This window comes from Homalodisca vitripennis, chromosome 2 (assembly GCF_021130785.1).
Source record: "Homalodisca vitripennis isolate AUS2020 chromosome 2, UT_GWSS_2.1, whole genome shotgun sequence".
NCBI lineage: Eukaryota > Metazoa > Arthropoda > Insecta > Hemiptera > Cicadellidae > Homalodisca > Homalodisca vitripennis.
In genome coordinates this window covers 18049613-18075799 of record NC_060208.1, presented here as the reverse complement: position 1 = coordinate 18075799, position 26187 = coordinate 18049613, and the positions used below count along the sequence as shown (strand labels likewise).

The window sequence follows — 26187 nt, the reverse complement described above, 5'->3', positions numbered from 1 at the left end:
AGTGTAGGGAACAAACATGTGAATCTATCATTGCTTATATAAATAATAACCAGTCATCAGAAGCTCATTGTACATAAACAGTATAATCTGCTCCAGTTACGACAGTGACCGACATACACATGCTGAGCGTTGTCACGTTCTCCAACATACGCCAGTACCTGCGGCGTGCACCTGCTGATAGCAGCTTGGTGTCAGCAGTGTTCAGCTACTGCAGCACTCTGCTGGCTCAGGCTACCAAGAAACCCAGCACTCAGCATGACAAACAGCTCGTAGCCGTGGTGAGTAACTCATTGTACGTTGAATTCTCTCTCTCGATTGAACTCCTCACGTCACCTCGACGGAAAGGTTAACGCTAAAAGTTGACTGCCTCAACATGTCTCGATCTACATTACTACCTCTGTTGTGCGCTGTCAACTGACAATGTCTTTAGTGCAATTTAAAATTTGACCTATTGATTGTAATGTTTTTGTTGTTGTGTACTGCACTATATGTTTCTCTGTCATGTACTGCTACGTAGGAGAAATACTTTGTATCTTGGACTAACACATTTTTATATATCAATTTGGCACTGCTAATAATTTTTTTCAAAAGTATTTGTAATATGGTGTAGTCTTAGTTTGGTTTTTACCACAATTTACATTGCTTACGCATTATTTTTTTTCTCTACAACTAAGATAGTAGATTGAGTGTTGATTCTAGTGGGGCAATAAATGTGCTGGGCTTTGTGTTGCAACAACAACGAGAAAATCAGTCAGAATAATTCAGAGTGGTGTCTCTGACTTTGATGACAATGTGCGTATGTTAAACATATATTTGTACAATACAAAAATAAGATTGCTTAAGTTTACTATGAAAATCTGTAATCAAAATTTAACTAAGGTACTATATTAAAACTATAAAAACTAGATTAACAATAAACCGATACAGAGTATTGAAAGATCCAAAAGAATGTAACAAAATAGTTATTGTACAGATGGACAGACAGATGAATGGACTGCCCTTTGACTACAAAATGAGTAGCATTCTGCCTTGATTTAAGAGGAACCTTCGTACCAAGTTTCAAGCTTCTGAAAACTTTCTAACAAGAGATGTTGCACAGACAGACTGATCTTTGACCCCAAAATCAAGACACTTCTTTCATGAACCAAGTAGAACTTACATACCAAGTTTAAACTCTCTTGGACCTTTGTGTCAAAAGATATTACACAGATGGACAGCACTTTGATATAACAGATGGATTTCAAAATTAATAAAATTCTTCCTTGAACAAAGAGGAACTTATGTGCCAAATTCCAACTCTCTAGACCTTTCTATCAAGTGTTATCACATATATGGACAGACAGATGGATAAACAACAACGTGATTCCAAAAAGGCACAGTCGGGTCCTTAATAAATTAGTGGATTCCAGTTGTGTTATATAAGGGGTAGGTATGTCATAAAGATAGTATTGCAATTCGTATGTGATAGTATAACATTGGAATAGTGTGCATGGGCTACATCGGTATAACATTGGATCTTTCCACTCTTGGGTAGCAACGAGCCTGCCGTCTTGGTGGTTGCCAGAGTCATCCCTGTCAAGCTCTTGGCAGGGGAGAGGAAGGCGATTTATCAGAGACAAGGCGAGATCAGCAAGGACGCAGCAAGATCCGAAGAGCGCGCCCGAACTTCCAGCAGTGGCAACACAGCTGGGAGCACGAAACCCGAGGACGATGGACTGCGCAATTCATCAAGCAGGTTCAACCATGGGTCGAAAGGCGGCATGGCGAGGTGGACTACTACCTCACGCAGTTCTTGACAGGTCACAGCTATTTCAAGTCGTACCTGAACCAGATGGGCAAGACCACTTCACCGGATTCCATCTACTGCCCGGGCATTCCTGACGACGTGGAACACACCTTCTTCCACTGTCCGTGTTGGGAAAGGCCCCGCCTGGAGGCCACAAGAAAACTTGGTGTTTTTTCCGTGGGGGTTCACAGCACCTAATCTAATAGCACCTAATCTCACAGCACCTAAAATTTAACCGTCTAATAGCACCGATTCTCATAGCACCTAATATTATAGTACCTAATCTCACAGCACCTAAGGAAATGCCCGAGAGTCGCACGGCACCTAAAGATCGTGCTCGAGTTTTATAGCACCTAATATCACACCACCTAAAAGGGAGTGGTGGGGATCGCCGGAGGGGTAGGCCGCCACCACTGTTCGTGGCCAGTGGGCGACCGTCCGTTGAGTCGCGAGGTTAGGGGAGAGCTCTGAGTTGGTTATTGACACGTGCTGTGCGGGTTGCATTAACGCGCTCTCCGGAAGAATTGAAGGCGGTGGACGTTTCGTTTAGGAATTTATATTATGACCTATTATATTATTTTTACCGAATTCCGGCGACCTCTCTCACACACACTAAACATCTCACTTAAAACGTCTACCACATTAAAATATACCCCTTTATTACATCTGAAAAAGTTTGACGGCTTAGGTAGTATTAATCTATATATTATAGCGAAAGTGAGATATTTTAGATATGTTTATTGATTGTGATAATCAAAAATATGAAGAAAAACACAGTTTTCTTTTAAATTTAAGCTTTCTCCAATTTAACTCCTCCTAATTCAAAAATAATTACAGTTAAAAATATAATATATCATTTGTTGTATGTCTCTTAAAGAACGACATACTGATAATTCAGAGTTCTAAGTTAATAATTAAAGGCGTAACAAGTTTTTTGGGAAACTCATTAGACTTGTATTTATTTATAAATCACGCAATGCTTATTACTAATAGTCTTTACTTATGAGTGAGGGTGCAGAACAAGCGAGGTACACAGTAACTGTGCCGGAACCTTACTACATTATGGCTTAATGAAACACACATACCAACTTGCCCCGTGTGCCAAAATCACAAGATAAAATATCGACAGTTTTATTTTCACACAAACCACAACAGAAAATGTTTAAATTAGGCTTGTATGATTCTGGTAAATATATTAATTTAAGGAAAGGCAATTAAATTATCCATTTACCCAAAACAAACATTTAATTAAACTTATATTTGTAAATTCACTAACAGATAATTTGAGGGAAATTAATATTCCTCAAAGCGAAGCGGCCGAATACCTTCCATAATCCTATCACCATCGTCTTTGTTATCGGTGTTATATTTTCACTGTTTACCTCATGTTCACTGACACAGTCTTCCGACGAATTTCTGTCCCTCAGTCAAAATATTAGTAGTCTCTCTACAGCCTCCCCCAGCAATCATTCATTGGTTCAAGCGTTATCAATAACTATTTTTGTATTCTCTACAACTTTCATCCAACAATCAGGCGTAGTCTTTTCCAAAGCTTCTTTATAAATTTTGTGATAGAATTAATAGTGAACGACTTATTATTTTTGCGATATATAAATTAATTTAAGCCCATATTAGTTCAATCGCGTGGAGCTTGACTGTCACTAGAAGTTCAACTTTTTCATGTCTGAACTAAAGTGACTCCTTTCTAGTAAACCATCCTGTAATTTCTGCCTTATATCTTTTGCTCACAGGTGCTTTAAATATTTATTTTGAATTATACAGTGTATTATACATAGCAATAACTACATCTTTCATTAATATAATCCACCCATAAGGGTAGAAATGGACTTGGAATTCTTAGAAGACCTTCCCTATGTCCTATGTACATAAAATATGGCGCACACATGCCTCATAACTTTCACAGAAAATCAATAGCGTCTTTATGAAGATTAACTACCATAGCGACTGAAATATAAAATTGCAAACCCTAGAAAAATTATATTATTATTTTTCATCATCCCGCTATCCGCAAAAAGTTTAAATTTCACACACACACACACACACGCACGCACGCACGCACGCACGCACGCACGCACGCACAGTTCTCGTCATATAAATTGATTATACAACGTATGTTAAAGAAGATAAACCTAGATTACTCGTTTTCATGGAAGTAGTACCCGCTATAAAAAACTACGTTTTGCTTTGTAAACTTCCCTTCCTTACTTCCTTGTAAACTTCCTTTGTAAACTCGGGGAGCCCATTGTCTTGATAATGTTTTTTAGTCTGCCTAGATCAGGTTATTTCATGCAACATCTTTATTTTTCTTTCTCGGATCGTAATGGGCTTATTTTAAATATTCAAAAGAATACTTTGTCTGAAACATCTAAAACCTTGCTAAATCCAAAAGTACAAGTGACACATTTTATTTTAATTTTTCCAGAATCCTCTATTGATGATCTGACAAACCATGTGTTTTCACATGATTGGAATGTCGTACTTAGTAATGGAAGAGTATTCTCTACCCAAAAACTCGTTCATGCATATTTCTCCATTTCAGTTCATAAATAAACATTTTACTCTACAGTGAAAAAACAACGTTCCACAGTTAGTGAGATTAAAGGTCGAAATCAAAATTATTGGTATAGTGGGGAACTGGACCAAATGAAAGAAATTTTTGTTTTTGGAGAAATCGACAAAACTTTCTACTAGTGACAGGCTTCGTGTTAACTATTTAAATCTCTAGAAATGTTATAAAAAGTCCGTAGAAGATGCGAACTCACAATGTCGCAAAAATATAAAATAGCAGTAACCAATATAAGGCCTGGGGCGTTTTCGGTGCAGATAAACGAAAATACAACCATTTAGAATCTCAATCGACATTATCAATAAATATCACTCCAGGTAACTTAAACCATTTGTTTTATCAATTCGGTTAACACCAAATGAAGGGTAGTATCAAAAAGCCTCATGTTAATAGAATGAACTTAATAAGAAATTACCATATTTTGAAAGAAAAACATTTATCTTTGTAGAAGTCTCAATTGATGAGGTCATTAAAGCTGTCAAAAGAGTTAAAAACTCAGAAAGCAAAGACATTTATAACAAATCTAACAATATATTTTAACGAATTTACCATACGTTTTTGAACCCATTAACTGTATGTATATCTGCCCGATTCTTAAGAAAGGGTCTAGGAGTTTCCCTGAGAGCTATTGCCCAGTATAAATTTTACCTGTCCTGTAATAATAGAAACTGTTTTACATGATGAACCTTTTGCGTATCTGGAAAATAATATCAATCTAAATTTATTACAATAGAAGAGGTAAATACACCATTGATGCAGTTTATTCACTAATTAAGGAGGTCCTAAACACTTTTGAGATTAAAGCCTTTGCTCAGGTAACATATTTTGACTTGGTCAGAGCCTTAAAACTTAACTATTACGGTATTAATGGGAATCCGGCTTTAAAGAGTTCTTTAAAGACTATTTATCTAACCGCAGGCGAAAAGTTTGTTTCTATTAATGGAAATCGGTCCAACAATTTGGTGATCGGGATTGTTGTACCTAATGGTCAGTCCTGGGCCCTATTATGTTTTTATTATATATAAATTAATTTCCTACCGTTGTTAGGTTAAAATCTCTTTTATATGCTAACGACACAACTCTTTAGAATATCCATACAAACTTTGACAAACTACAAGTTCTTGTCATTGAATCAGTTGAGAAAGCCTCAATGTGGTTTAGATCAAATGGATCTTTACTAAATGAAGTCAAAACTCAAAACATTTGTTTATTTTACGACAAACCCCTACAATTTACACACCAAATTATTTCTTTTCTTGTGCTAAATTTCTAGGAATATTTTGGTAGAGTAATTTTCTTACTTAGACGTATTATAAATTGTGTTACTGAAAAATATTTTAAATCTGCATACTATGCCTATTTTTAATCAATAGCAAGGTATGGCCTAATATTATTGGGTAATAGCGCTAAAATTAATGAAATCGTTATCTTGAAAAACAAAGCTATCAGAATAATAACAAAATCACAACCACTAGAACACTGTGAACCACTTTTTAATAAGCTTTGGTGGAAACTTTTATAAATTTATATATTTTTGACTCAGTATTGTATATTACAAAAAACATGTCATCATTAATTTTGACTAGCAACTTGCATAATTATAATAGCAGAAATAAATATAATATTGTTATTGAGCATTGCAGATTAAACAAAAAACAAAATAGGCATGTTATAATTACTCAGAAGACAAATTGCAATATTTGTTGTATTTTTCACGAGGCACTCCTGCTGCGTGCCTCGTAACTGTGCAGTGTGCCTGATTCAAAGGTCTACACATGTGGTCTTTCCTTGTGCCTTGTGCCAGTGCACTGAGTGCTGAGACACACTGCATGGTTGCCAGGTTAATCTCCAATGCCCGTTATGTAGGCAAGTGAGCCAGGCACTAATTAGAGTTTATTTCTGATAATAATAATTTTTTATATACAATAAAAAACCGAGATTGAAAGCCTATTTTTGTTCTATATTATAAAATTTTATTTCTTTCCTATGTAATACATCCTGTATAAATAGATTACAATGAAATGGATATGTTATTAATAGTATCATATGGAACATTTTAAGAGGTATTGAGATTGCGTCCTAAACAATTAATAACTTTGATCCTCAAAAATCAGGAAGATTAATTTTAACAACAATCAGTCTACAAGTAGACTGCGGCAAACTTCTTACGACGCAGTGGGAGGACTGAGAGTAGTCGATCTCACTCAGTATATACCAGCAACAAAAGTGTTAATATACGTTTTGATGTTGTCGTCTTGCACTGTATGTCATGTTATATGGGTCTTCTGAAGCCTTACTGTATACTTGTTCTCAGTTTTTTCAAGTAATGTTCTAATAGTCCTCATCCTCTTTTTAAGATTCACGACTTGTTTAACATGGTCTCATACATTCATTTTTAATCTATGAATGTTCAGCTTTGACAATGTAATTTAAAAATTAATTTAAATTTGTTATGCAATCGTTACTAAGAGAGATATTCGCGCCAATACACCAAAATTCAGAGATAGCAGGCTGATTAATAATTTTTATAAAGACTCATAACAAGTTGTTATTTTCTTTGAACAACCAAAACAAGACACGCTCTTATAAGTGCGTTACTGGCGCAATCTGTAATAAGATATATATCCCACTAATATTATAAATGCGAAAGTTTGAATGTTTGGATATTTGGATGTTTGTATGTTTAGATGTTAAGATGTTTGTCCTCGAATCACGCTGAAACTGCTATACGGATTGTGCTGAAATTTGGAACCGGTATAGCTTTTGGTCTGAATTAACACTTAGAGTAGCTGTTAACACTTTCAGCTGAAGTTTATCAAAGAGGCAGAAACATGTGTTTACATTTAGATTTGAGTAAATATTGAATTATTGTAAAGTGCTTAATCAGTAGTGTAATGTAGATTGCAAATACGAAGTTATTTAATTTTAAATTTAGATTGCGCCAATGATCAATAATCCATCTAATACAATAGAAATGCTATTTATACGCTGTTATAACAACTACCTTATTGTATAAAGCTGTGAATGTTTGCACATAACGTAATCTAATCTGGTTAGTTCCTTTAACATTGTGTATGGCCTTTTTACTGTAGTTATTGAAAATCAAATGGAGATAATATTGCCCTAATACTTGAAGCATATACCCCTAATACATATTTAGCGATCGGTAAAAATGTCAAAATCACTTAATCATAAAAATTTAACCTAAGTTAGATTCCGAAACCAACGTATGAGACCATTGTTTTGGTTAGCGCAACAGCATAAACCAATTGTGGAACTGTAAATAGATTAGACCGGGGGTGAATTTAAACGACCAGAACAGACCCATATTGACCGCAGCAATTTTTGAGTTGTACGATACACTTTCGTCATTGGGATAAAAAGGCTAACTCTTATTGTTACTGAAGCCATCGAAGAACGTCAATAAATTAACATGGAATGTGGGAGGGAAATAGTAATCTTATAAAAACTGTTTCACTTTACGACTTCAGGATCCCAAATCTCTGTTCTTTAAACTTAAATCTAAATTGGATCAGGAGATTGGAATAGCTTTGAGTGACTATCGATTATCTCTAGACTGTTTATTATGTTATAGAAAAAGAATACATATATATATTGTCCAGTTTTTCAACAGAAAATTGCGTGCGAAGCCGCGGGTAACTGCTAGAATATATATATTTATTATATAAGTATATATATAAAAATTTTGCTGTCTACGTATCTACTGATCAAGCACCGTTCTGAAATTTAATTTGTATTAAAATGTTTCTGCCTGTTTTACGAACATGAACTGAGTGTCAACAACTTTTAAATACTCAGTTAAAATTCGATTATGAAACAATATTAGAATAGTTTTCAAATTGTAAAATATTCCAGCCAACTATTTTGATCCACCTTTTCTTATAAAATTTCTTAACATTTCAACGGATTACTAAAAATTTGTCGAAATAAGAATATGTTGTGATTCATTTTTATGTGTAATATGTAGGTCTTATTTGTAATCGTACTATGGATATTATTTCATATAAGCCCATAAGCCAGATTGAAAGAATTTAGACATCTTCACTTTTTTTAAATGTAGCCTATACTCATGCCATTTATAGACAACAATATGCAATTTTTAATAGAATATTAAAATAATATTCTTAAATCAATTTTTCAAGTTCAAGTTAAAGTTCAATCTTTTTTATTATCTAAAAATACATAATATAAATAAAATTTACCTCCCAGTGCACCTCAAGCCGCGCGTGCGGGAGTTCAGTTGAATCATAATTACAATTATCTTAGTGTTCATTGTCCAATTCATATTTCCATAACATTGTCTTCACTTAAACTAAATTCATAAACTAGCCAAAAGCAGTGTAAATCTAATAAATGGTATACCACGAGATTATTATAATATTACTTAGAATAAAGCAGCATTAACAATATGTACAAAAAAATGTAATTATAAGCATTACAAATTTATAAGCAATAATAAATAGAAAAAAATTGTATGGGCTCCTTAAATTCACCCATTTGTTCCTTAAAAGTAATATCAAATTTTTAAATTGAGCCTTAACGGTATCCTCCATTTTGACAAAACTTCTTCTTGCAATTTGGCCAAAACGTCCTTAGTAATTGTTTATTTTTGCTATTTACTCTTACCTGAGCAGCAGTTCTTACACATCCATGATTCACGACGTACTTGTCCCATGCAATTCCATGTGCTTTCTAAAATATCAGCACAAACGAAGTGTAGATTTGTTTTATATTGAGAACAAACAGGCACTCACATCAGGCAGAAGATCGTCGCAAACGGCACAATCACTCATCTTGATAACACGGAGAACACCATTGAGTTAAATATTAAAAACTAATATAATCCATTTTTGTACAGTTTGATTTTTTTACTATAAAAAGCTCAGGTTAGTTCCGTTATTTTATGGAATGAATTATAGAAATTGCAGTTTGACTTATAAGTTTATATAGTAATATTATAAAATAAATATATTTTTTAATGCAATGTAAAGAACCGCCTATTTATTAACGCTTTATGAAGAATCGAAAGGCTTTATTGAAATGGTTTGTTGTGCGTCCGTCTGTGCGATAACTCTTATTATAAAGGCCCTAGTGACTTCAAACTTGGTACATATGCTCTTATTGGTCTAAATAAGAACTCTATTGATTTTAAGTTAACGAAGAATCGTCTGTGCGCTACCACTTATGTTACACTCTGTCGAGTCTTTCAATGCTTCTAACATCGTTCGGGTTATTTTAAGTAATCTCGTATTTGGTTCACAAAAACATCATATGTATAGTACTTGTATTCATTATAACACTTATCTAGCAGTTTGGCATGAAATAGCTAGATTTTTCGGCTGAAAGTATAAAACTCGTGAGTCAAATTTCACTGTTATAGAACATTGGGAGGTTAAAAAGCTAAACTATAGTTCTTCTAATGGTTGAAATTCCCTATGGATGTTACATTTTAATCCAAATAAATTTGCTTTTTATGTAAGTCATGATACTTACGTGTATAAAATATTTACTTTGTCTGACGTAGGGAAATTGCAGAATAAGTGATGAATGATTTAAGGCTTTGCCTATTTTTATATAGATTTGAATGCAAATTATTACCGGTTTCAGTGCACGGAATATACGATTTGAACACATTTAATTCCAATGACGATAAAAACTTATATAAAAATGTAAAACACAATGAAATTAGATGAACAAATAATTTACATTATTGGATTATGTGCAAGATTTGCGGTTTGGCCTAAACATTCATTCAAATTCAAGGTAAATAATTTTTGGTGCCATTATTAGTTGTAATCAACAACCGCCGCACGCCATGCGCACGGATCCTTCTCTTGTGCGAGGAGACAATTGTCTATCTCGGGTCGCCTCGCCTTGTGCTGTCGACTGCTCGCCCTGCTGTAGAGGACAGTAATGGCGGGTCGTCGGGAGCGGGGTGAGGGGCAAGGTTGGATTCTCCTCCATCCCCTCTGTCCCCACCAAGGCCCCTTTGGAACAAAGCGAGAGGTGCTGTGACACTGAAACTTGAAACAGTCTCACGGCACCTAAACGAACCGTGGATCGTTGCACAGTACCTAACCTTATAGCGCCTAATATCACAGCACCTAAATGACGACTTTTTTTCTGTAGGTGGTATGAGATTAGGTGCTAAAAGATTAGGTGCTATGAAGCCGCACCGTTTTTTCAGTGGACACGGTCTGCGAAAAGATTATGTTGGATGAGGGGAACTGGGATTGTTTGTCACAGTTCGTCCTGGGCATCCTCCTGGAAAAGAAACCCGATCTGGACCGTAAAGTGGCCCAGATCCCTTGACCGAGCGGCTGGATAACAAGCGAGCCCCACAGGCTTAAACCAAATTTAGGCCTAGCCTGACGTAATGTGATAAACAATCCCAGGTTAGAATCCTAAAGAGTAGAGGAGGTTTTTTAGTGGGTAAACCCATTTTTAGATGAGTCCCACACTACAGGCTGGCTACCTGCGTGCGTAATTGCATTTTTCCTGCCTCCCCCTCAAAAAAAAAAAAAAAAACTTGAGTAGCAAACAAAATATCCATCCCACAGTGAATGTGTTAGCCAAAGTTGTATTTTTAAGAATTCATAGAAACATGCTTTTATTTGCTAATTTTTGTAAGCATTTATTAATTTTGGCAAAATGATTTAAACGATTGTCTGGCTTTTAATGCCATGTAAGTGTAAATTTTACCCCTGTTAAATATTTGTTGAAGGAATGAACAGCTTATACAGCACAGTTTTGTTGTTTTAAGGTGCTCGAAGAGGTACTGTTGACGATGAAGGCAGTTAAAGAAGCAGACAACAGCTGTCGAGGGAGATGTCAACTGATGGTTGGTAACGTCCTACACCTGGCTGACCAGCTGAGGCTGACTCCTCTTCTGATATCGGTCTGGCAGTACCACCTGGTAGATGGTAGGTCTTACTTGCTTGTCGGGGATCTGGGGAACCTCCTTATTTGTGTGCTTTTAAAAAATTTCAAAGGAATAGTCAGAGTTTTTAATTTTAAAAAACATTAAGATTGTGTTATGTAATTTGTTTTAGATTTCATCATTAATTTAAATACACCAAGATTTGTAGACATTAAATTTTGCATGAAATTTCTACTTCACTCATACATAGACAAGAATGAGTTCTATGATAGTGCATGTCCATTCATTGAATTTGGCTGAGTGCCAGTGAAGCCTATCACTCAATAGGCTGTTGCAATTTTTCTTTTGACTTCCATGAGGTATGTAAACATTTATTTCAGTGTAATTGTCTGATATACTTTTACCTTGTTGTGTAGTAGATTAGATTATTTGCAATTATTATTATTATCTTTAGTTCCTTTACTTTGGTGGTACCATTATCTTATAAATCATTTGATTCAAACAACATCTTAAAATTTATATTTAACTTTATTTGATAGTTCTATTTGTTGCGGTTACCTATGTGATTTGTAATGTTTTAATCTAACAAATTTTAAACCCTTATATATTTTTTGTCACTAATTCCATATTGATAAAGCCGCTTAATCTGAAAATTCACTTTAGTGTAACACTGATAAAAAGAAAGTACAGAATTTATTCATATTGGTTCAAAGTAATTTTGTTTATTTCATAGTTCCAAAAATGGGTTTTACTAATAAAATTGTGCGTTATGTCTGAAGGAGGTGACAGCCCACTCACAGAGAGGGTGCTGGGTGCAGTGATCAAAGCAGAGTTCAGCCAAGGCCTGGTGAGCCAGAGAGTGGCGACCGTGGTTGTGGCTCATGGCTCGCAGTTGGCTGAGAGTTTGGCTCGATACTGCCCTAGTCTTCTCAAGCTGGTAGCCACCCATCCATCGGGACTAGTGGAGGAGTTCCTAGACCTCATGCCGTACCTCACTGTCAACACTGAGCTCACAGCTGAGGTAAGAGAAACTATCTATGTTATGGCTCATGGCTCGTAATAGGCTGACAGTTTGGCTCGATACTGGCCTAGCCTTCTCAAGCTGGTAGCCACCCATCTATCGGGACTAGTGGAGGAGTTCCTAGAAATCGTGCTGTACCTCACTGTCAACACCCAGCTCACAGCTGAGGTAAGACAAAACTAAGTTGTGGCTCATGCCTCACAGCTTGGCCCGATACTGCCCTAGTCTTCTCAAGCTGGTAGCCACCCATCCATCGGGACTAGTGGAGGAGTTCCTAGACCTCACGCTGTACCTCACTGTTAACACAGAAATCACGAGTGAAGTAAGAGAAACTAACTACGTTGTAGCTCATGGGTTGCAGTTTGCTCACAGCTTAGCTTGATACTGCTGTAGCATCCTCATGCTGGTAGCCACCTATCCGTTGGGATGTGTGGAGGATTCCTGGACATTGTGTCGTACTTCGCTGCCAACACTGAGCTCACAGATGAGATAACAGAAACTAACTACGATGGTTATTCCAAAATTAAAGTCGATTTAAAAAAAAAAATATTTAAGTTTTTTCTAAAACAATTGTTTTATTCACATTCCTTACATCTTCTCTATTTTTGTACATAATTTCCATACTTATTTAAAACATTTGTAAAATCGTTCAACAAGCTTTACAATGCCTAAGTTGTAGAAATCGGCCACCTGCAAAGGTAATCAGTCTTTAACTGCTTCTTTCACTTCATCATTGAAGCGCTTGCCGCCAAAACATTCCTGTAGGTAGCAGAACAAGTGGAAATCACTTGGCGCTAAGTTTTGCATTTTGCGTTTCTTTTGCAGTATAGAGTCTGGCATTGTAATGCAACAACAACACTACAGACAACAAAAGACCACGTCGGTTATTCTGGATTGCACATCGAAGTTTAGTCAGGGTAGTGTAGTAGGCGGCTTTATTGATCATTGTCCCCCTTTCCATAAGAGTGGAGAGGGTTCAAGGTGACCTCACTGATGTCATTGAAGCAGGAGATAGATGGCACAGCTGATCTCAAGGTTGTCTACGTGCTTTACAGGTACTTCACTGCCTGCTGGATCTACCCCTGCTGTCAGCTACTATCTGTGTGAGCCAGACTAGTCTGCTGGTCCAGGCAGGGTTCAAGGTGACCTCACTGATGTCGGTGAAGCAGCAAATAGATGGTACAGCTGATCTCAAGGTTGTCTACAAGCATTTTATGAGATCCAAGGCTCAGGCGGGGGAGACTGATGCTCTGGTCAAACTGTGAGTTGGTCTTTAATCTACCGTAGCACGTAGACCTTGTACAAATAACCGAGATTTTATTATTCTATCTATTACTTGTTATTATGTGATATATATATGCTATGGAATTTCTAATTGCCCGCTGCTTCATATAGTTAATTCATCTTTCCTCTCTGGACTATTCCCTGAAAAACTAAAAATTACAAAAATAAAACCTCTATTTAAAAAAGGCGATCAGTTTGATGCAGCAAATTATCGGCCACTTGCATTGCTCCTAGTTATATCCAAAATATATGAACGTGCAATGCCTAACCAGCTGGTTGACTATTTAGAAAAAAACAAATTACTTCATAGCATACAACATGGGTTTAAACAAAGTAAATCTGTAGTTACAGCTGCTACTGATTTCATTGAGTCAGTGATTGATTCTGTGGATAGAGGGGAAAAGGTAATAGGAGTATTTATGGATCTCCATAAAGTATTTGACAGTATTAGTCATGCTAAGTTACTAAGTTATCGGAGTTTGGTATCCATGGGAAGGAGTACAACTAGCTAAAATCATATATACAAAACAGACAGCAGTTTGTGGAAATACATAATCTGAATAACAAGAATAATTTAATTAGTAAATATAATTCTATTTTAAAACAAACTTCTTATGGGGTTCCTCAAGGATCCATTTTGGGGCCACTTCTATTCCTCTGCTACCTAAAAGGAATTCCAGAGCTAGATAAATTATGCTTATATGCTGATGATGCCACACTAAGAATTAGTGCTTCATCTAAAGAGGAAATAGAGGAGTTTGCTTTTCTAAGCGTATAAAAAATAAATCAGTTTTTCAAAGAAAACAACTTAATTTTAAATCCAACAGAAACAAGCTATATGGAATTTTGTACGAACCAATGCAGAAATAAAATTAATCCTCATATAGAAATAGATGAAGTGGCTATAGTTAAGGAAGAAGTAGTAAAGTTTTTGGGTTTAACGTTAGACAGTTCGCTGACATGGAATAAACATTCAGAAAAAATAGTTTCAAAAATTAACTCTGGTTTATATGCTCTTTGCAGAATGTCAAAATTATGCTCACAAGAAACTCTAAAAATGATTTATTTTTCACGTATCCATTCACATATTATATTTGGTATCTCATTATATGGATCCACATCAATACAAAATTTAAATTCAATTTTAGTGATAAAAAAAAGCAATTCGTGTCATTTTAAAACTTAAATGGAATGAAAGTGTGAAGGATCACTTTCCTCAACTGGGTATCATGACGGTTTATAGTGCATATATATATATGAAACTATGTCAGTGAGGAATCGTGCTCATAGCTTAGGCAAAAGTGGTGAGAACCATAATTATAATACAAGAAATAGAAATAATATGGCAGTAGCTCAACATAACTTACATTTTTTCTGTAAAAAACCAATATACATAGGAGCTAATTTTTTTAATTTGCTGCCAAGCAATATAAATTAATAGAAAATAATAAATTATTTAAAAATAAACTTAAAAGCTACCTGACTGACCTGCCGTTGTACTCCTTTTCTGAATTTTATACAATTTCATTAGATACTAATGTAAAGCATATTTAGTAAACGTAACCATTTACTTTCTTAATCATGTACACCATGTGTAACAATCGAATAAAGAATTTTCTGATAAGAAGGTAAATACATATCCTAAATAGAATATCAAAAGTTAACCTTCACAAGCTCTTACATGAGTTTTCTTTTCAATGAAAATATGAGTAATTATTTGTATACATCCATGTTATTCACCAATTTGAACACTTCTCAAATCCTTCTTTAACCTTCAAGATCTGATTTTTATGAAAGTTTTATATTTTCTTATACATATTTTAGTAGTAATTCATTTAACCCTCTCTTAGACGAATGGACACAATGCATGGGTGTATGTGAATATTTCTCTATATCGTCCTGACACCTAGCACACTAGATAGGAATTATTTCAACTTTATTTTTGACTCAGAATAATGTTACAGTGTGTTTATCATACAGAGTTGCTGAAGTCTTGAAATGATCTGTTACACCTTCTGTACTCGTAAAAGTACAATTCTGGAACTTGCATATAAGTTTAGTATTGAAACTTTTGAGCACTGCCATTTTGTTTAGGATTAATCTTTTGAGATCTAATTTTTTGGCATTATGTTCTACTAGTTAAGACCTATCAAATGGCATGCACATCGACCTATGCTTACATTTAAAATTTTCCGCCGACTTCTTACGGGGCATTCCCCTGAGGTGGTGAAGAGCTGCCGATTGCATAAAAAAGTTCAGTTTTATCCCCTATATCACTGTACAAAGTTTTATGTTTGTACGTTTATGAATACAGAAGATATTAGACCGTTTGAAGACTTCAGCATCCCTGTATTCTACTTTTTTAAATGCATATTCTACTTCACTTTTTATAATATTTTAACTGGACTAAATATTGAAAAACTAATTTTTAAAATAATATATTAAGTCCAAAATATACCAACATAATAAATAGCAGTAATTTTAATTATAAACTTTATTACAGATTTTACTCTGTCATAATAATCTATTTTTGATAATATTCTGAATCAAAGATATCTTAATACTAAAGCTGGTTTTATACACGCTTTGAAACAATGTATATGACCTGTATTCAAAGAAAGAGTTTTCTATATACAGGTGTCGGAAATACAAAAAACACAGTGTGTGTTTTGTGCTCAGACTGCTCCAAAACAGGTTTTGTTAAGTGTGAACCGATCTACCATACTGCGGCTGGAGAGGTTTCATTCTCTAAAAAATGTGAAGAGATGATTATGTTAACCTAGATAATTGGTTTCTGATTTGTAATAAAATATTTTAAAGATTTTTTCCTTATCACAGAAGACAATAGCTTTTATGCACAGCTTTCTGTTGTTGCAGGTACCCTGCCTACTGGTCGGCCCTAAAGCCTGTGTTGTCCCAGGGGCTGGTGGAGGTCTGCAGTCAGGTTGCCCCGTTGTTGTTGTCAGCTTTCCTGGACTCTGTCAGAGACTGCAACGAAGCGAATAACTCCCTCATGCCTGCCATCTTCGCCAGACTCCCCCTACTGTGTCCCTTGCCTTCGTACCAGAAGGCTGTTTTTGAGTGAGTACAAATTCTCAGTTTGTAAGTTATATCGAAGTACAGAAAGAAAATTAATTAGTTTCAAGCCATTAATACGAGACATTAATGAATGAAATAAAATATGCTTCACCAGATGGGTTAATAGCGTGCAACTGTACTACTAGCATCAATAATCAAAAACAAAAAGAAATAAACTGAACTTTTTTCATTTACTGTACGATGTGTTAATATTTATGGCTGACCTCCCTCATTTTGACAGCTGTAGATAAGCTTTTAAGGACTTATAAATCCTTACAATTACCTCAATCTAGATAATAGAGTTCATTATTTATGCTACAAAAAAATAAACTTGTTGAGAAATTAGGAGTTGCATACTCATCAAACTAGAAGAACGCAGGCATATCACCTACCAGCTCACAGAATCATTCTATACACCAAAAAGCCATTGTTTACTGGAGCCAAGCTTTTTAACAAACTTCCAGAAGACCTTAAAAGTTGTAACCCGAAGAGACTGAAAAGACAACTACATGATTGGCTGGTGAAGAAGCCCATCTACAGTATGAAAGAATTCTTTTGCATCCTTGACCTTTAATTTTTGTCCTCTTGTTTAAATTTATTCTATTGTAATTTGTACCCAATTTATTCCTTTCACTATTAATTTATCTTGTGACAAATATTCTATTCTCAATGATCATGAATAGAGATTGCTTTATTCTCTATTTACGGGAACTTCTTGGCTTAATAACTATTTATCATACGCAAATACTTACGGACACAGCTCGTAGGAATTTGGTTTGGCGGCTGAGACAGGCCAATTTGTTTAATGGATATCACCACACTTTTACTGGAAGTGGGTGTTTAATTCAGGTAGTTTAAAAAAAGAAATGTTGATGATAATTGTTGATTGCGTTGTTAGATATTACAATTATTCCACTACGTATAAAGTTAGCTATATAGAATATTGAAGGTGATTAATTTTGACTAATACTGGAACCTATGGTTGTTGTAGGATGCTCTTTTAGTCTCTTGAAAAAAAAAATTAGGTGTCAAGCAATGGCAGTAGTACTGTATGCTGTTGGTTAGTACTATTGCAGATTTTCAAATTCATTAACGTCATCATTTGCATTCAAAACAAGAGTTTAATGCCCATAACGAATGCCATAAGCTTGATATAACCTGATAAAGGGTTATATGTGATTTACACATGGTCTTTTTGTATTAATGTTAGTAATAATATCCTTTATAGCAATATAAGAACTCCATTCCATGTTTCTAATGTAATTTTAATATGTTAACATGAAGCCTAAGCACAGACATTAGGTAGTTTTGTAATAAATTACACCTTAAAATTTAACTGATTAGTTAATTTACATTTTTCTCAGTCACACATTCTCGGTTATATCAGCCTTATTATATAGCAAAATTAAGAAAACAATGAAATTGTAAAGTTTCATTTAATATAAGAAAATATTTTATCTTACAAAAGTTTTTAAGCATCACTTTTGATTCTACACAACAGTTTAGTTGATTTATATTTGATGATTCACACTAGACTCCTTGCTTTATATCTTTTAAGATCTAAAGCAAAAGAAATGGGTCGAGCTTGTCCACCTGAATTCAGTGTACAACTCATCTAAGTAATCGGAGATTTAATCCAATTAAGATATTCTAATCTGGAGAAATCAGACCAGACAGTGTTCTATTGCTCATCACAGATTTGACCATCTTTACAGACTTCTCCTAACCAGATATATACTGAAGTGGTGAAGTAAAACACACTTTTTATCGCATCCAGTTAGTTATCTAGTAGTTACTATGTATTGATGGTTATGTCAAGTTCGAGTGTGTTGCAGTCTGTTGTCACAATATGTGACGACAGTGTGGAGTCAGCAACCAGAGCTGTTGGGAAATCCTTGTGTTGCCCAGTTCCTCTCGGTCACAAGCAACATCCAACTCTGCCCTCAACTGTTCGACACCATCGTCTCAGCCGTCGGCAATAACTTGCAAAAGTAAGTCAAGGGTTACTTAAACTTTTGTTATAATTGCTTTAATCTTTTTGGAAAATTGTAAAACAATTTATACTATTTTCGAAGGATCGCAAAAAAAACAAGGTCATTGTAACTGTCCCTAATTCTAACAAAAAATATCATTAAACATTATTAATTTAACTCTAGGAAGTTAAAAAAAATTAATATTACATTTTCGTGTTCTATGAGCAATCAGTATTTTGTCAATATGGGGAATGGAAATGAAGCCAGAGTTGAAGAAATCGATGTCTTCAGAACTAGTAAGAGAATTGAATCGATGAATGATTTTAGCTTTTCTGCTGTCACTGAAGATGATGTAAAAAAAGCACTAAATGAAATAAAATCTAGAGCTGTTGGTAGTGATGAAATATCCATCCAAATGATTAAGGCCGTGAGTCCGTATGCTTTGGGTGCAATTACTCATCTCATTAACAAATCATTGATGAGCGGTGTGTTCCCGCAGAGATGGAAAATGAGTGTTGTTCATCCATTGCCAAAAGTAACGTCCCCTAAAAGTGTCCAAAAACTGAGACCCATCTCGATTTTTACCAGCAATATCAAAGATTATGGAAAAGATAGTAACACGTCAAATAGCACAGTATATGAACAAAGTAAACATATTGCCAAAAAACACAATCTGGATTTAGAAAAAATCATAGCACATGCACTGCCCTGGTAAGTCTGTTCAGTGACTTAATTGATGCGAAAGATAAAGGGATGTGTAGTTCACTAGTGATACTGGACTACTCACAAGCATTTGATTCCCTTAACCATGAACTTTTGTACGCTAAGATGCATTTTTATGGCTTTGGCAAAAATTCAATCGAGTGGGTAAAATCATACCTAGGAGACAGAAGTCAGGTTACAAAGATGGGAAGTGAGACGTCAACTTCACTTGTCAAAAGGTGAGGTGTTCCTCAAGGAAGTTGTCTTGGACCTATATTGTTCAACTTATATACGTCTGACTTCCCAAGTTGTGTTCAAAGCTGTGCAGCTCACCTGTACGCAGATGATTATCAGTTTAAATTGGGTTTTTAAATGAAAAATTTCCCTTTAAAAGGGCCCCTAAAAATAGGGTTAAAACCTTGGGGTCAAGGGAAAGAAAGGTGGGGGAAAAAGTTGGCAGAAAAATTTGGAGTTGGTTGGAACATTTTTGTTGTAAAGCCATGGGGCTAAGGGGAGAAGGGAAGCGCTGTGAAACCCGGGGCATACTTTTTTTTTTTATTCTCTTTTCTTTTCATTTTATTTTAATGATAAATTTAAAAAAAATTGAAAAGGTTGTTTTTTATTTTACCCTTTTGATCTTTTCATTTAGCTTTTCATTAAGGTGAAGGGGCCTAATTTAAAATTTAAAAGGTTTCCTTTTAGGGCCCCACCTTTAATTTAAGGGTTTAAAAATCCCCAGGGTCCCCACATTTTAAAACTTGGTTTCTTTCTTTTTGGGGTTTAAATCCCCCCCTTAAAAGTTTGTTAGGTTTTTTTAAAAAAAAAAAGGGGGGGTTTTAAATTTTTTTCATTTTGAACAATTTTTTAGTTTTTTTTTTTTTTTTCCATATTTAAATGGAAAATTTGGTCCAAATTTCCTTAAAATTTTTCAAAATCGCAAAAAAAGGAAAAATTTTTAAATTTTAAATTTAAATTAAACCTTTAAATTTTAAAGAAATTTTTTGGGGGAAAATTTTTTTTGGGGCCACAAAAGGGGTTAAAATAAATTTTTTTGGTGAGACCAATAAATAAACTTTAAAAAAAAAAGTTTTAAAAATTACTTTAAAAACAAGTTTTTAAAAATTTTTTTTTTTTTGGGTTATTATTGATTTAATTTAAAAAATTTTTTTAATTTTTGTTTTGGGTTGGTTTGTTTATAATAAGATTTTTTAAATTAGGGGGTTTTTAATATTAACTTTGGGGGTTTTAAATTTTCATTATTTAATTTTGGAAAAATAAATAAAAATAATATTTTGGAAAAATTTTTAAAATTTTTTTTGAAATAAAAAATTTAAAAAATTTAGTTAAATAAAAGCAATTTAAATTTTCAAAAATTTTAAAAAAATAATTTAAAAAAATATTTAAATTAAATTTTAAAATTTTTGAAAATTAAAACAAAAAATAAATAAAAACTTTTTTAAACATTTTAAATTGACGGGGTTTTTCCAAGGCAGTTTTCAAAAAAGTTTATTGGTAAAAGGGGGTTTGTTTTTTAATTTTACAATAGAAATTTTAAATTTCTTTATTGTTAAAAACTAAAATTTTTTTGAAAATTTCAAAAATTTAATTCCAAAAGCTTTAAAATTTATTTCAACAGGGGGGTTTTTTAAAAATAAAAACCTTTTTAAAAATTATAAAAATATTAAGGAAATTATAAAGAGGTTTTTTATCCCCTCCCCAAACCAAACCCCGGGCTAAAACAACTTTCAAACGGGCAGAATTTGAAAGTTTTAAATTTATAAAAGCAAACTTTTTGGGGGCCGGGTTTTTCCCAACGGTCCAAAAAAAGTTTTGATTTTTTTGTGTATGTTTTTTGGAAGAAAAAAGTATTTTTTTAAAAGGCTTAGGGGGTTTGGGCCGGCCCAAGAAATTGATAAAAATTCCTAAGGCCCGAAATAATATTTTATTTTTTGGGTTCAAAAAAAATTTGAAAATTTGAAATAAAAACCTAAAAAATGAATTTTTTAAAAAAACGTTTGGGGTTCCCTGGAAAATTAAGGACTGGGGTTTTTTGGGGGACCTTTTTATTCCCCTTTTTAAATTGGCCAACCCAAAAAATTGAAAAAATTTGGCAAATAAAAAGGGGGGTTTAAAAAAAGGGTTGAAAAATTTTCCCTTTTTAATAAAATTTTTGGAAACAAAATTTTTAAATTATTTTTTAAATTTTAAAACTTTTATTAAAAACCAAAAAAATTAAAATTTTTAACAGATTTTACAGCATTTTTTTTTGTTAAACAGCTTTTTTAAAATTGTTTTCCCCTTTTTAAGCTTTGGGGGGGATTTTCGGGGCCCCCCAAAATTTTACTTTTTGGCCCCCTAAAAAAAATTTGTTTAACAGGGGGTTTTGGGGAATGGGTAAAAATTAAAACTTGGGCTTCCTTTGGTTGTTACACCACTTTAAATTCTTTTCCGGAAATTTCGAATTATTTCTCTTTTATTTTTTTTAAATTAAAAATTTTTGTAAAATTTTGTGTTTTTTTTTGGTTTTAATTTAAAAAAGGTTAACGTTAAAAGGAAAAAAGAAAAAACGGGGTTAACGTTTCCTATTGGTTAAAAATTTTTATTTAATTTTTTTCTTATTTTTTAATTTCCGTTTAAGGGAAAAACCGGGATTAAAAAATTTTCCTTGTAATGAGTTTTTTTTTAGTTAAAAAAAGGGGGAAGGGTTTTAAACCCCGTTTCTATTTTAAACTGTTTAAACTAAAAAAAGAAAAAATCTTTAAATGGGAAAGTTTTAAAATTTAAATAAAAAAAAGTTGTTGGGTTTATTTTGGGGGTTTCCCCAGGATTTTTTTAAAATAAGTGAAATTTGTTTTTTAAAACTTTTTCAGTTTATTTCCGGATTTTTTTGTTTCCCAAAACAAACCCAAAACCGGGAAAGAAAACAGGTCCATAAGGTTGATTTAAAAAGGGACGGGAAAAGGGGGTTGGCCGGGGGTGAAAAGGGAAACACAAAGAAATTTTTAAAAGGGTAAAAATGAAAAAACCCGGGTTTTAAAAAAATAAATTGGGGGAAATATGTTTTTAACAAAAGTTATTAGGGGGGAATTTCCAGGAGGGGGGGAATTAATTTTTAAATTTTAAAGGTGTTTTTAAAATGAAAAAAAATTTTTTAAAAACGGAATTCCCAAAAAAATTATTTTTTCTGAAAAAAAAAAAAAAAAAAAAAAAAAAAAAAAGAAAAAAACATTTTTTTTCCGGGAAAAATTTTGTGGAACTTTTGGGCCAAATTTAAATTTTAATTATTTTTTTTTGGGGAAATTTAAAAATTTTGCAATAAAACCATTTTTTTCCCTGAAAAATTAAAAACCCCAATTTTTGTAATAAAAAAAATTAAAAATGTCACCAAAATTTTTTTTAAACCCCTTTAAAAGTTTTGTTAATTTTTTAAATTTTAAAATTTTTGTAAAAAGGGAAATAATTTTAAAAGTTTTTGGTTTGTTTTTAAAAAAAGTTTTTTTAATTTAGAAGTCCGTTTTAACCCTTTGGGGCCCCAACTGCCCATTTCCCCCCCCACCTTGCCCCTTGCCATTTTCAAAAGGCCAAAAGGGAGCCTGTTTTGGTTGTTTTTTTCCATTCCGGGTTTTTGGGAGTATTTCCAAGTTTTTTTTTTTAATTAATTTTTTATTTTTTTTTTTTGTAAAAAATTTTAATTGGGTTTTTTCGGAAAAGGATTAATAAATCCCCATTTATTAATAAACCCCATTTGTTTAATTGGTTAAACCCTAAAAACTTTGGATAAAAATTTTTTGGCCGATAAGGTTAGAAAAAAATATTTTTTTTTTATCGGTGTTTTTAAAAATTTAAACAAAAATTTAAATTTTTAAAAAATTTTAGTTTTAAATTGGAAAATAGTTTCACAAAATTTTTATTTAGTGTGGAAAAAATGAATTTGAATTTTTTTTTAAAGGCGGAATGGGTTTGTACATATTTACTTAGAAAAATATAGCATTTCCCTACAAAAAGTCATCTCCAATTTTTTCTTAAAAAGTAAAAAAAAACCCTTTTTAAACCCCCAAAAATAATTTATTTTTTAAAAAATTTTAAAATTTTGCCCCGGGTAAATTTAAAAACATTGTGTTTTTTTAAAAAAACCCACAAAAATTTTAACCAAATTGAACAAAATTTTTTTAAAACATAAAAAAGTCAAATTATTTTTCCCTTAAAAATTGGCACTTTTAAAATTTTAAAAAAATTTTTTTTTTCAAGTTAAAAAACTTTTTAAAAAAATTTTTTTAAAAAAAAAACGGTTTGATAACCCCCAACGTTTGGGCCTTTAAAAAAGGCCTTTTTTCCAATTTTCTTTTCAACTTTTTGGGTTTTTAAACCTAAAATTTGAAGGGCCAAAATAACCCCCGGGGGGTTTGGCTTTTCCAAAGGGTTTTTAAAGTCAAAATTAAATTTTAAACTAATTGAAAACCAATGACCCCAAAAAATCATAAGAAAAATGATCCCAGTATTTAGTTTTGTAGAAAAGCCATTGGATTTACATTTAATAATTTTTGGGTTTTTGGATTTTAATCAAAAAGTTTCCCAAATTTGAATTTTTTTAAACCCCCAATATTTATGTTTTTCCCATTTATACACTATGAAAAGGGAATTTTCCAATTTCCTTTTTGGGTAAACAGCTTTTTTTAAATTTTGGTTTTTTTTTTTTTGTTTAGGATATCTCTTTCTGTTTCAAAAGTCGCAAATGTGAATTTTTGGTCCCCCAGTAGAAAAAAAGTTTCGCAAATGGCTGCCATCAAAAAAGTCCGGGTTCCTTTTTTGGATTCTAAAATTTTTTTTGCTGTACTCAAATAATAATTTTATTGAAAACCCTTTTTTATATTATGTAATATTCTATAAATCAATATTTTAAAACCTGTGATAAAATTTTTTGGGCCACTCTGAAACATTCATGGTATTCTAGGGGCGGGCCCAACAAAAATTTTAAAAATAAACTTACATAAAAAGTATAAGATGTTTTTTGGGAAAAACAAAAAATGTAATAACAAAAAACTGTTTTTGATATAAATTAAATTTGAAAATTAAAAAAAATGTAGGGAATTTAAATGGTTTTTGGGCTCACATCGGTAAAATGTTTCCCCTTTGTAAAGTCAAGAAGAAAAAATTTTGGCATGTTTTTTACTAAAATTTTTAACTTTTTAAAAAATTTAAAAAAGTCCCTTTTTAAAATTTTTAAAAATTTTTAATTTTTTAGAAACAAATTTTTGGGTCCCTACTAAAAATCCATGTTACCTTTTGTTCTAGGCCCTCTTGAAAAAGGACCGGTTTCCCCGGAAATTTTTCAGATTTTTAAAAATTCAACCTTTCAATTTTGTTTAAATAACCCTGTGAAATGCTCTGTGAATTTTAGAAAAAAAAGGTAAAAGGTTAATTTTTTTATTTGGAAAAATAAAAACCCTTCTTTTTTTTTTTCGGTTTTGGGGGTGTCCCTGTAAAGGAAAAGTTTAAGTTGCAGAATTTTAAAAATTATTCTCATGTTTCCCCAAAACCTTAATTAAATTGTGTTGTTTAAAAAAGGTCCCCAAAAACTTGGGTTTGTTGGGGGGGTGTACCTTTTTTAAACTAAAAAAGTTTTATTTTGAATTTTGTCGGTTAAACCTTCCTTTTAAACTTTGGGAAATTGACCCGGTCAAAAATTTGACCCCTGGAACCCCGGGTCAAAGTCCAATAGAAAACTCGGTTGCTCACTGTACTTAGAGATTTTTTTAAAAAATTTTGCAGTGCATCAATTTTGTTGAAATACAATGAAAATACCCCTTAAAATGATTACCCCCCAAAATTTGTGTAGCCCAAGGTCTAAAGGTTTTTCAAAACGTTTGTAAAGAGTTCATTTTGGTTTTTTGTTGCCAACTTTGTTTGAATTTTTAAAAAACCCAAAAATTTGGGAAAGGTGAACTGGAGTAAAATAAACATTCAATTCAAATAAACCTTCCAGAAAAAGTATGTTATGTAAAGTTTTCTTATTGTTTTTAAACATCCTTTTACCCCAATCATTGTAAACACAACACCCCAAAATGTTAGAAAATTTTAAATTTTATCTTAAATTAAAAATGTGTAAATTTTTAAATTTAGTTATATTTTTTTTTAAAATTTATTTACTTTTAAAAAAAATTTGTTATTGAATTTGGGAAAATTTGGTTTCTCTGTTCCTGAATAAAAGTAAATTATAGTTAAATTATTATTTATTGAATGAATCTATTTATTAATACAAAATATAGTAGAGGTTTAAAAAAGGGGGGGTCAGGATTTTTGAGAGAAAGCCTGTGTCTATTTTTTAAAATTTTAAAATCATTTTGGGGTGTTCTTTTAAAAAACAATTTTTTACACGTTTTTTAAAAATTAGGTAGTGTATAAGAAAAAATTTTCCCAAAATAGGCCCAAAAAATGCTCTCTCCCTTTTTTAAATGGGTGAAAAAAAAACGGGATGGGGAATACTTTTTTAAAGGAATTTTTTGGTTTGTTTAAGCTTAACCATGACATAAATATCTAAAATTTAAATGTACGTATTTTTTAAAATTTTAAAACTATGTAGAAAAGGAAAAAGGGGACGCGGGGTATGCAATTCCCCCCCCCCCTTGAGTAAATTAACCCAAAAATTATACCCCAAAAAAGTTTGTCTCTTTGAATTTAAAGTCCCTTTCAATTTTAAAATTTTAATAGAAATTTTTAAAAAATGTAAAGGAAAGAGAGTATTTGGAGATTATTTCTGGTTGTTATCCCCGCAAGGGGGGAAATTTTGGGGGTGAAGAATTCTGGGTTTTTTTTTGAAAGGAAAATTTAGTATTTCAGGACAATAAAATTTTTTTT

The 26187-nt window shown here is 32.8% G+C and overlaps 1 protein-coding gene across 1 annotated transcript in view; it reads left to right on the top strand.

Annotated features, from left to right (window-relative positions):
* The window catches only part of LOC124355549 (AP-5 complex subunit zeta-1-like), an 86063-nt gene that overhangs the window by 13913 nt on the left and 45963 nt on the right, over positions 1 to 26187 (top strand). Inside the window, exons 4-9 of the mRNA XM_046806713.1 lie at positions 97 to 278; positions 11158 to 11317; positions 12054 to 12295; positions 13351 to 13556; positions 16457 to 16660; positions 18493 to 18648. Of these exons, the coding sequence (XP_046662669.1) occupies positions 97 to 278; positions 11158 to 11317; positions 12054 to 12295; positions 13351 to 13556; positions 16457 to 16660; positions 18493 to 18648 (1150 nt within the window). The remainder of the gene's footprint in view (positions 1 to 96; positions 279 to 11157; positions 11318 to 12053; positions 12296 to 13350; positions 13557 to 16456; positions 16661 to 18492; positions 18649 to 26187) is intronic.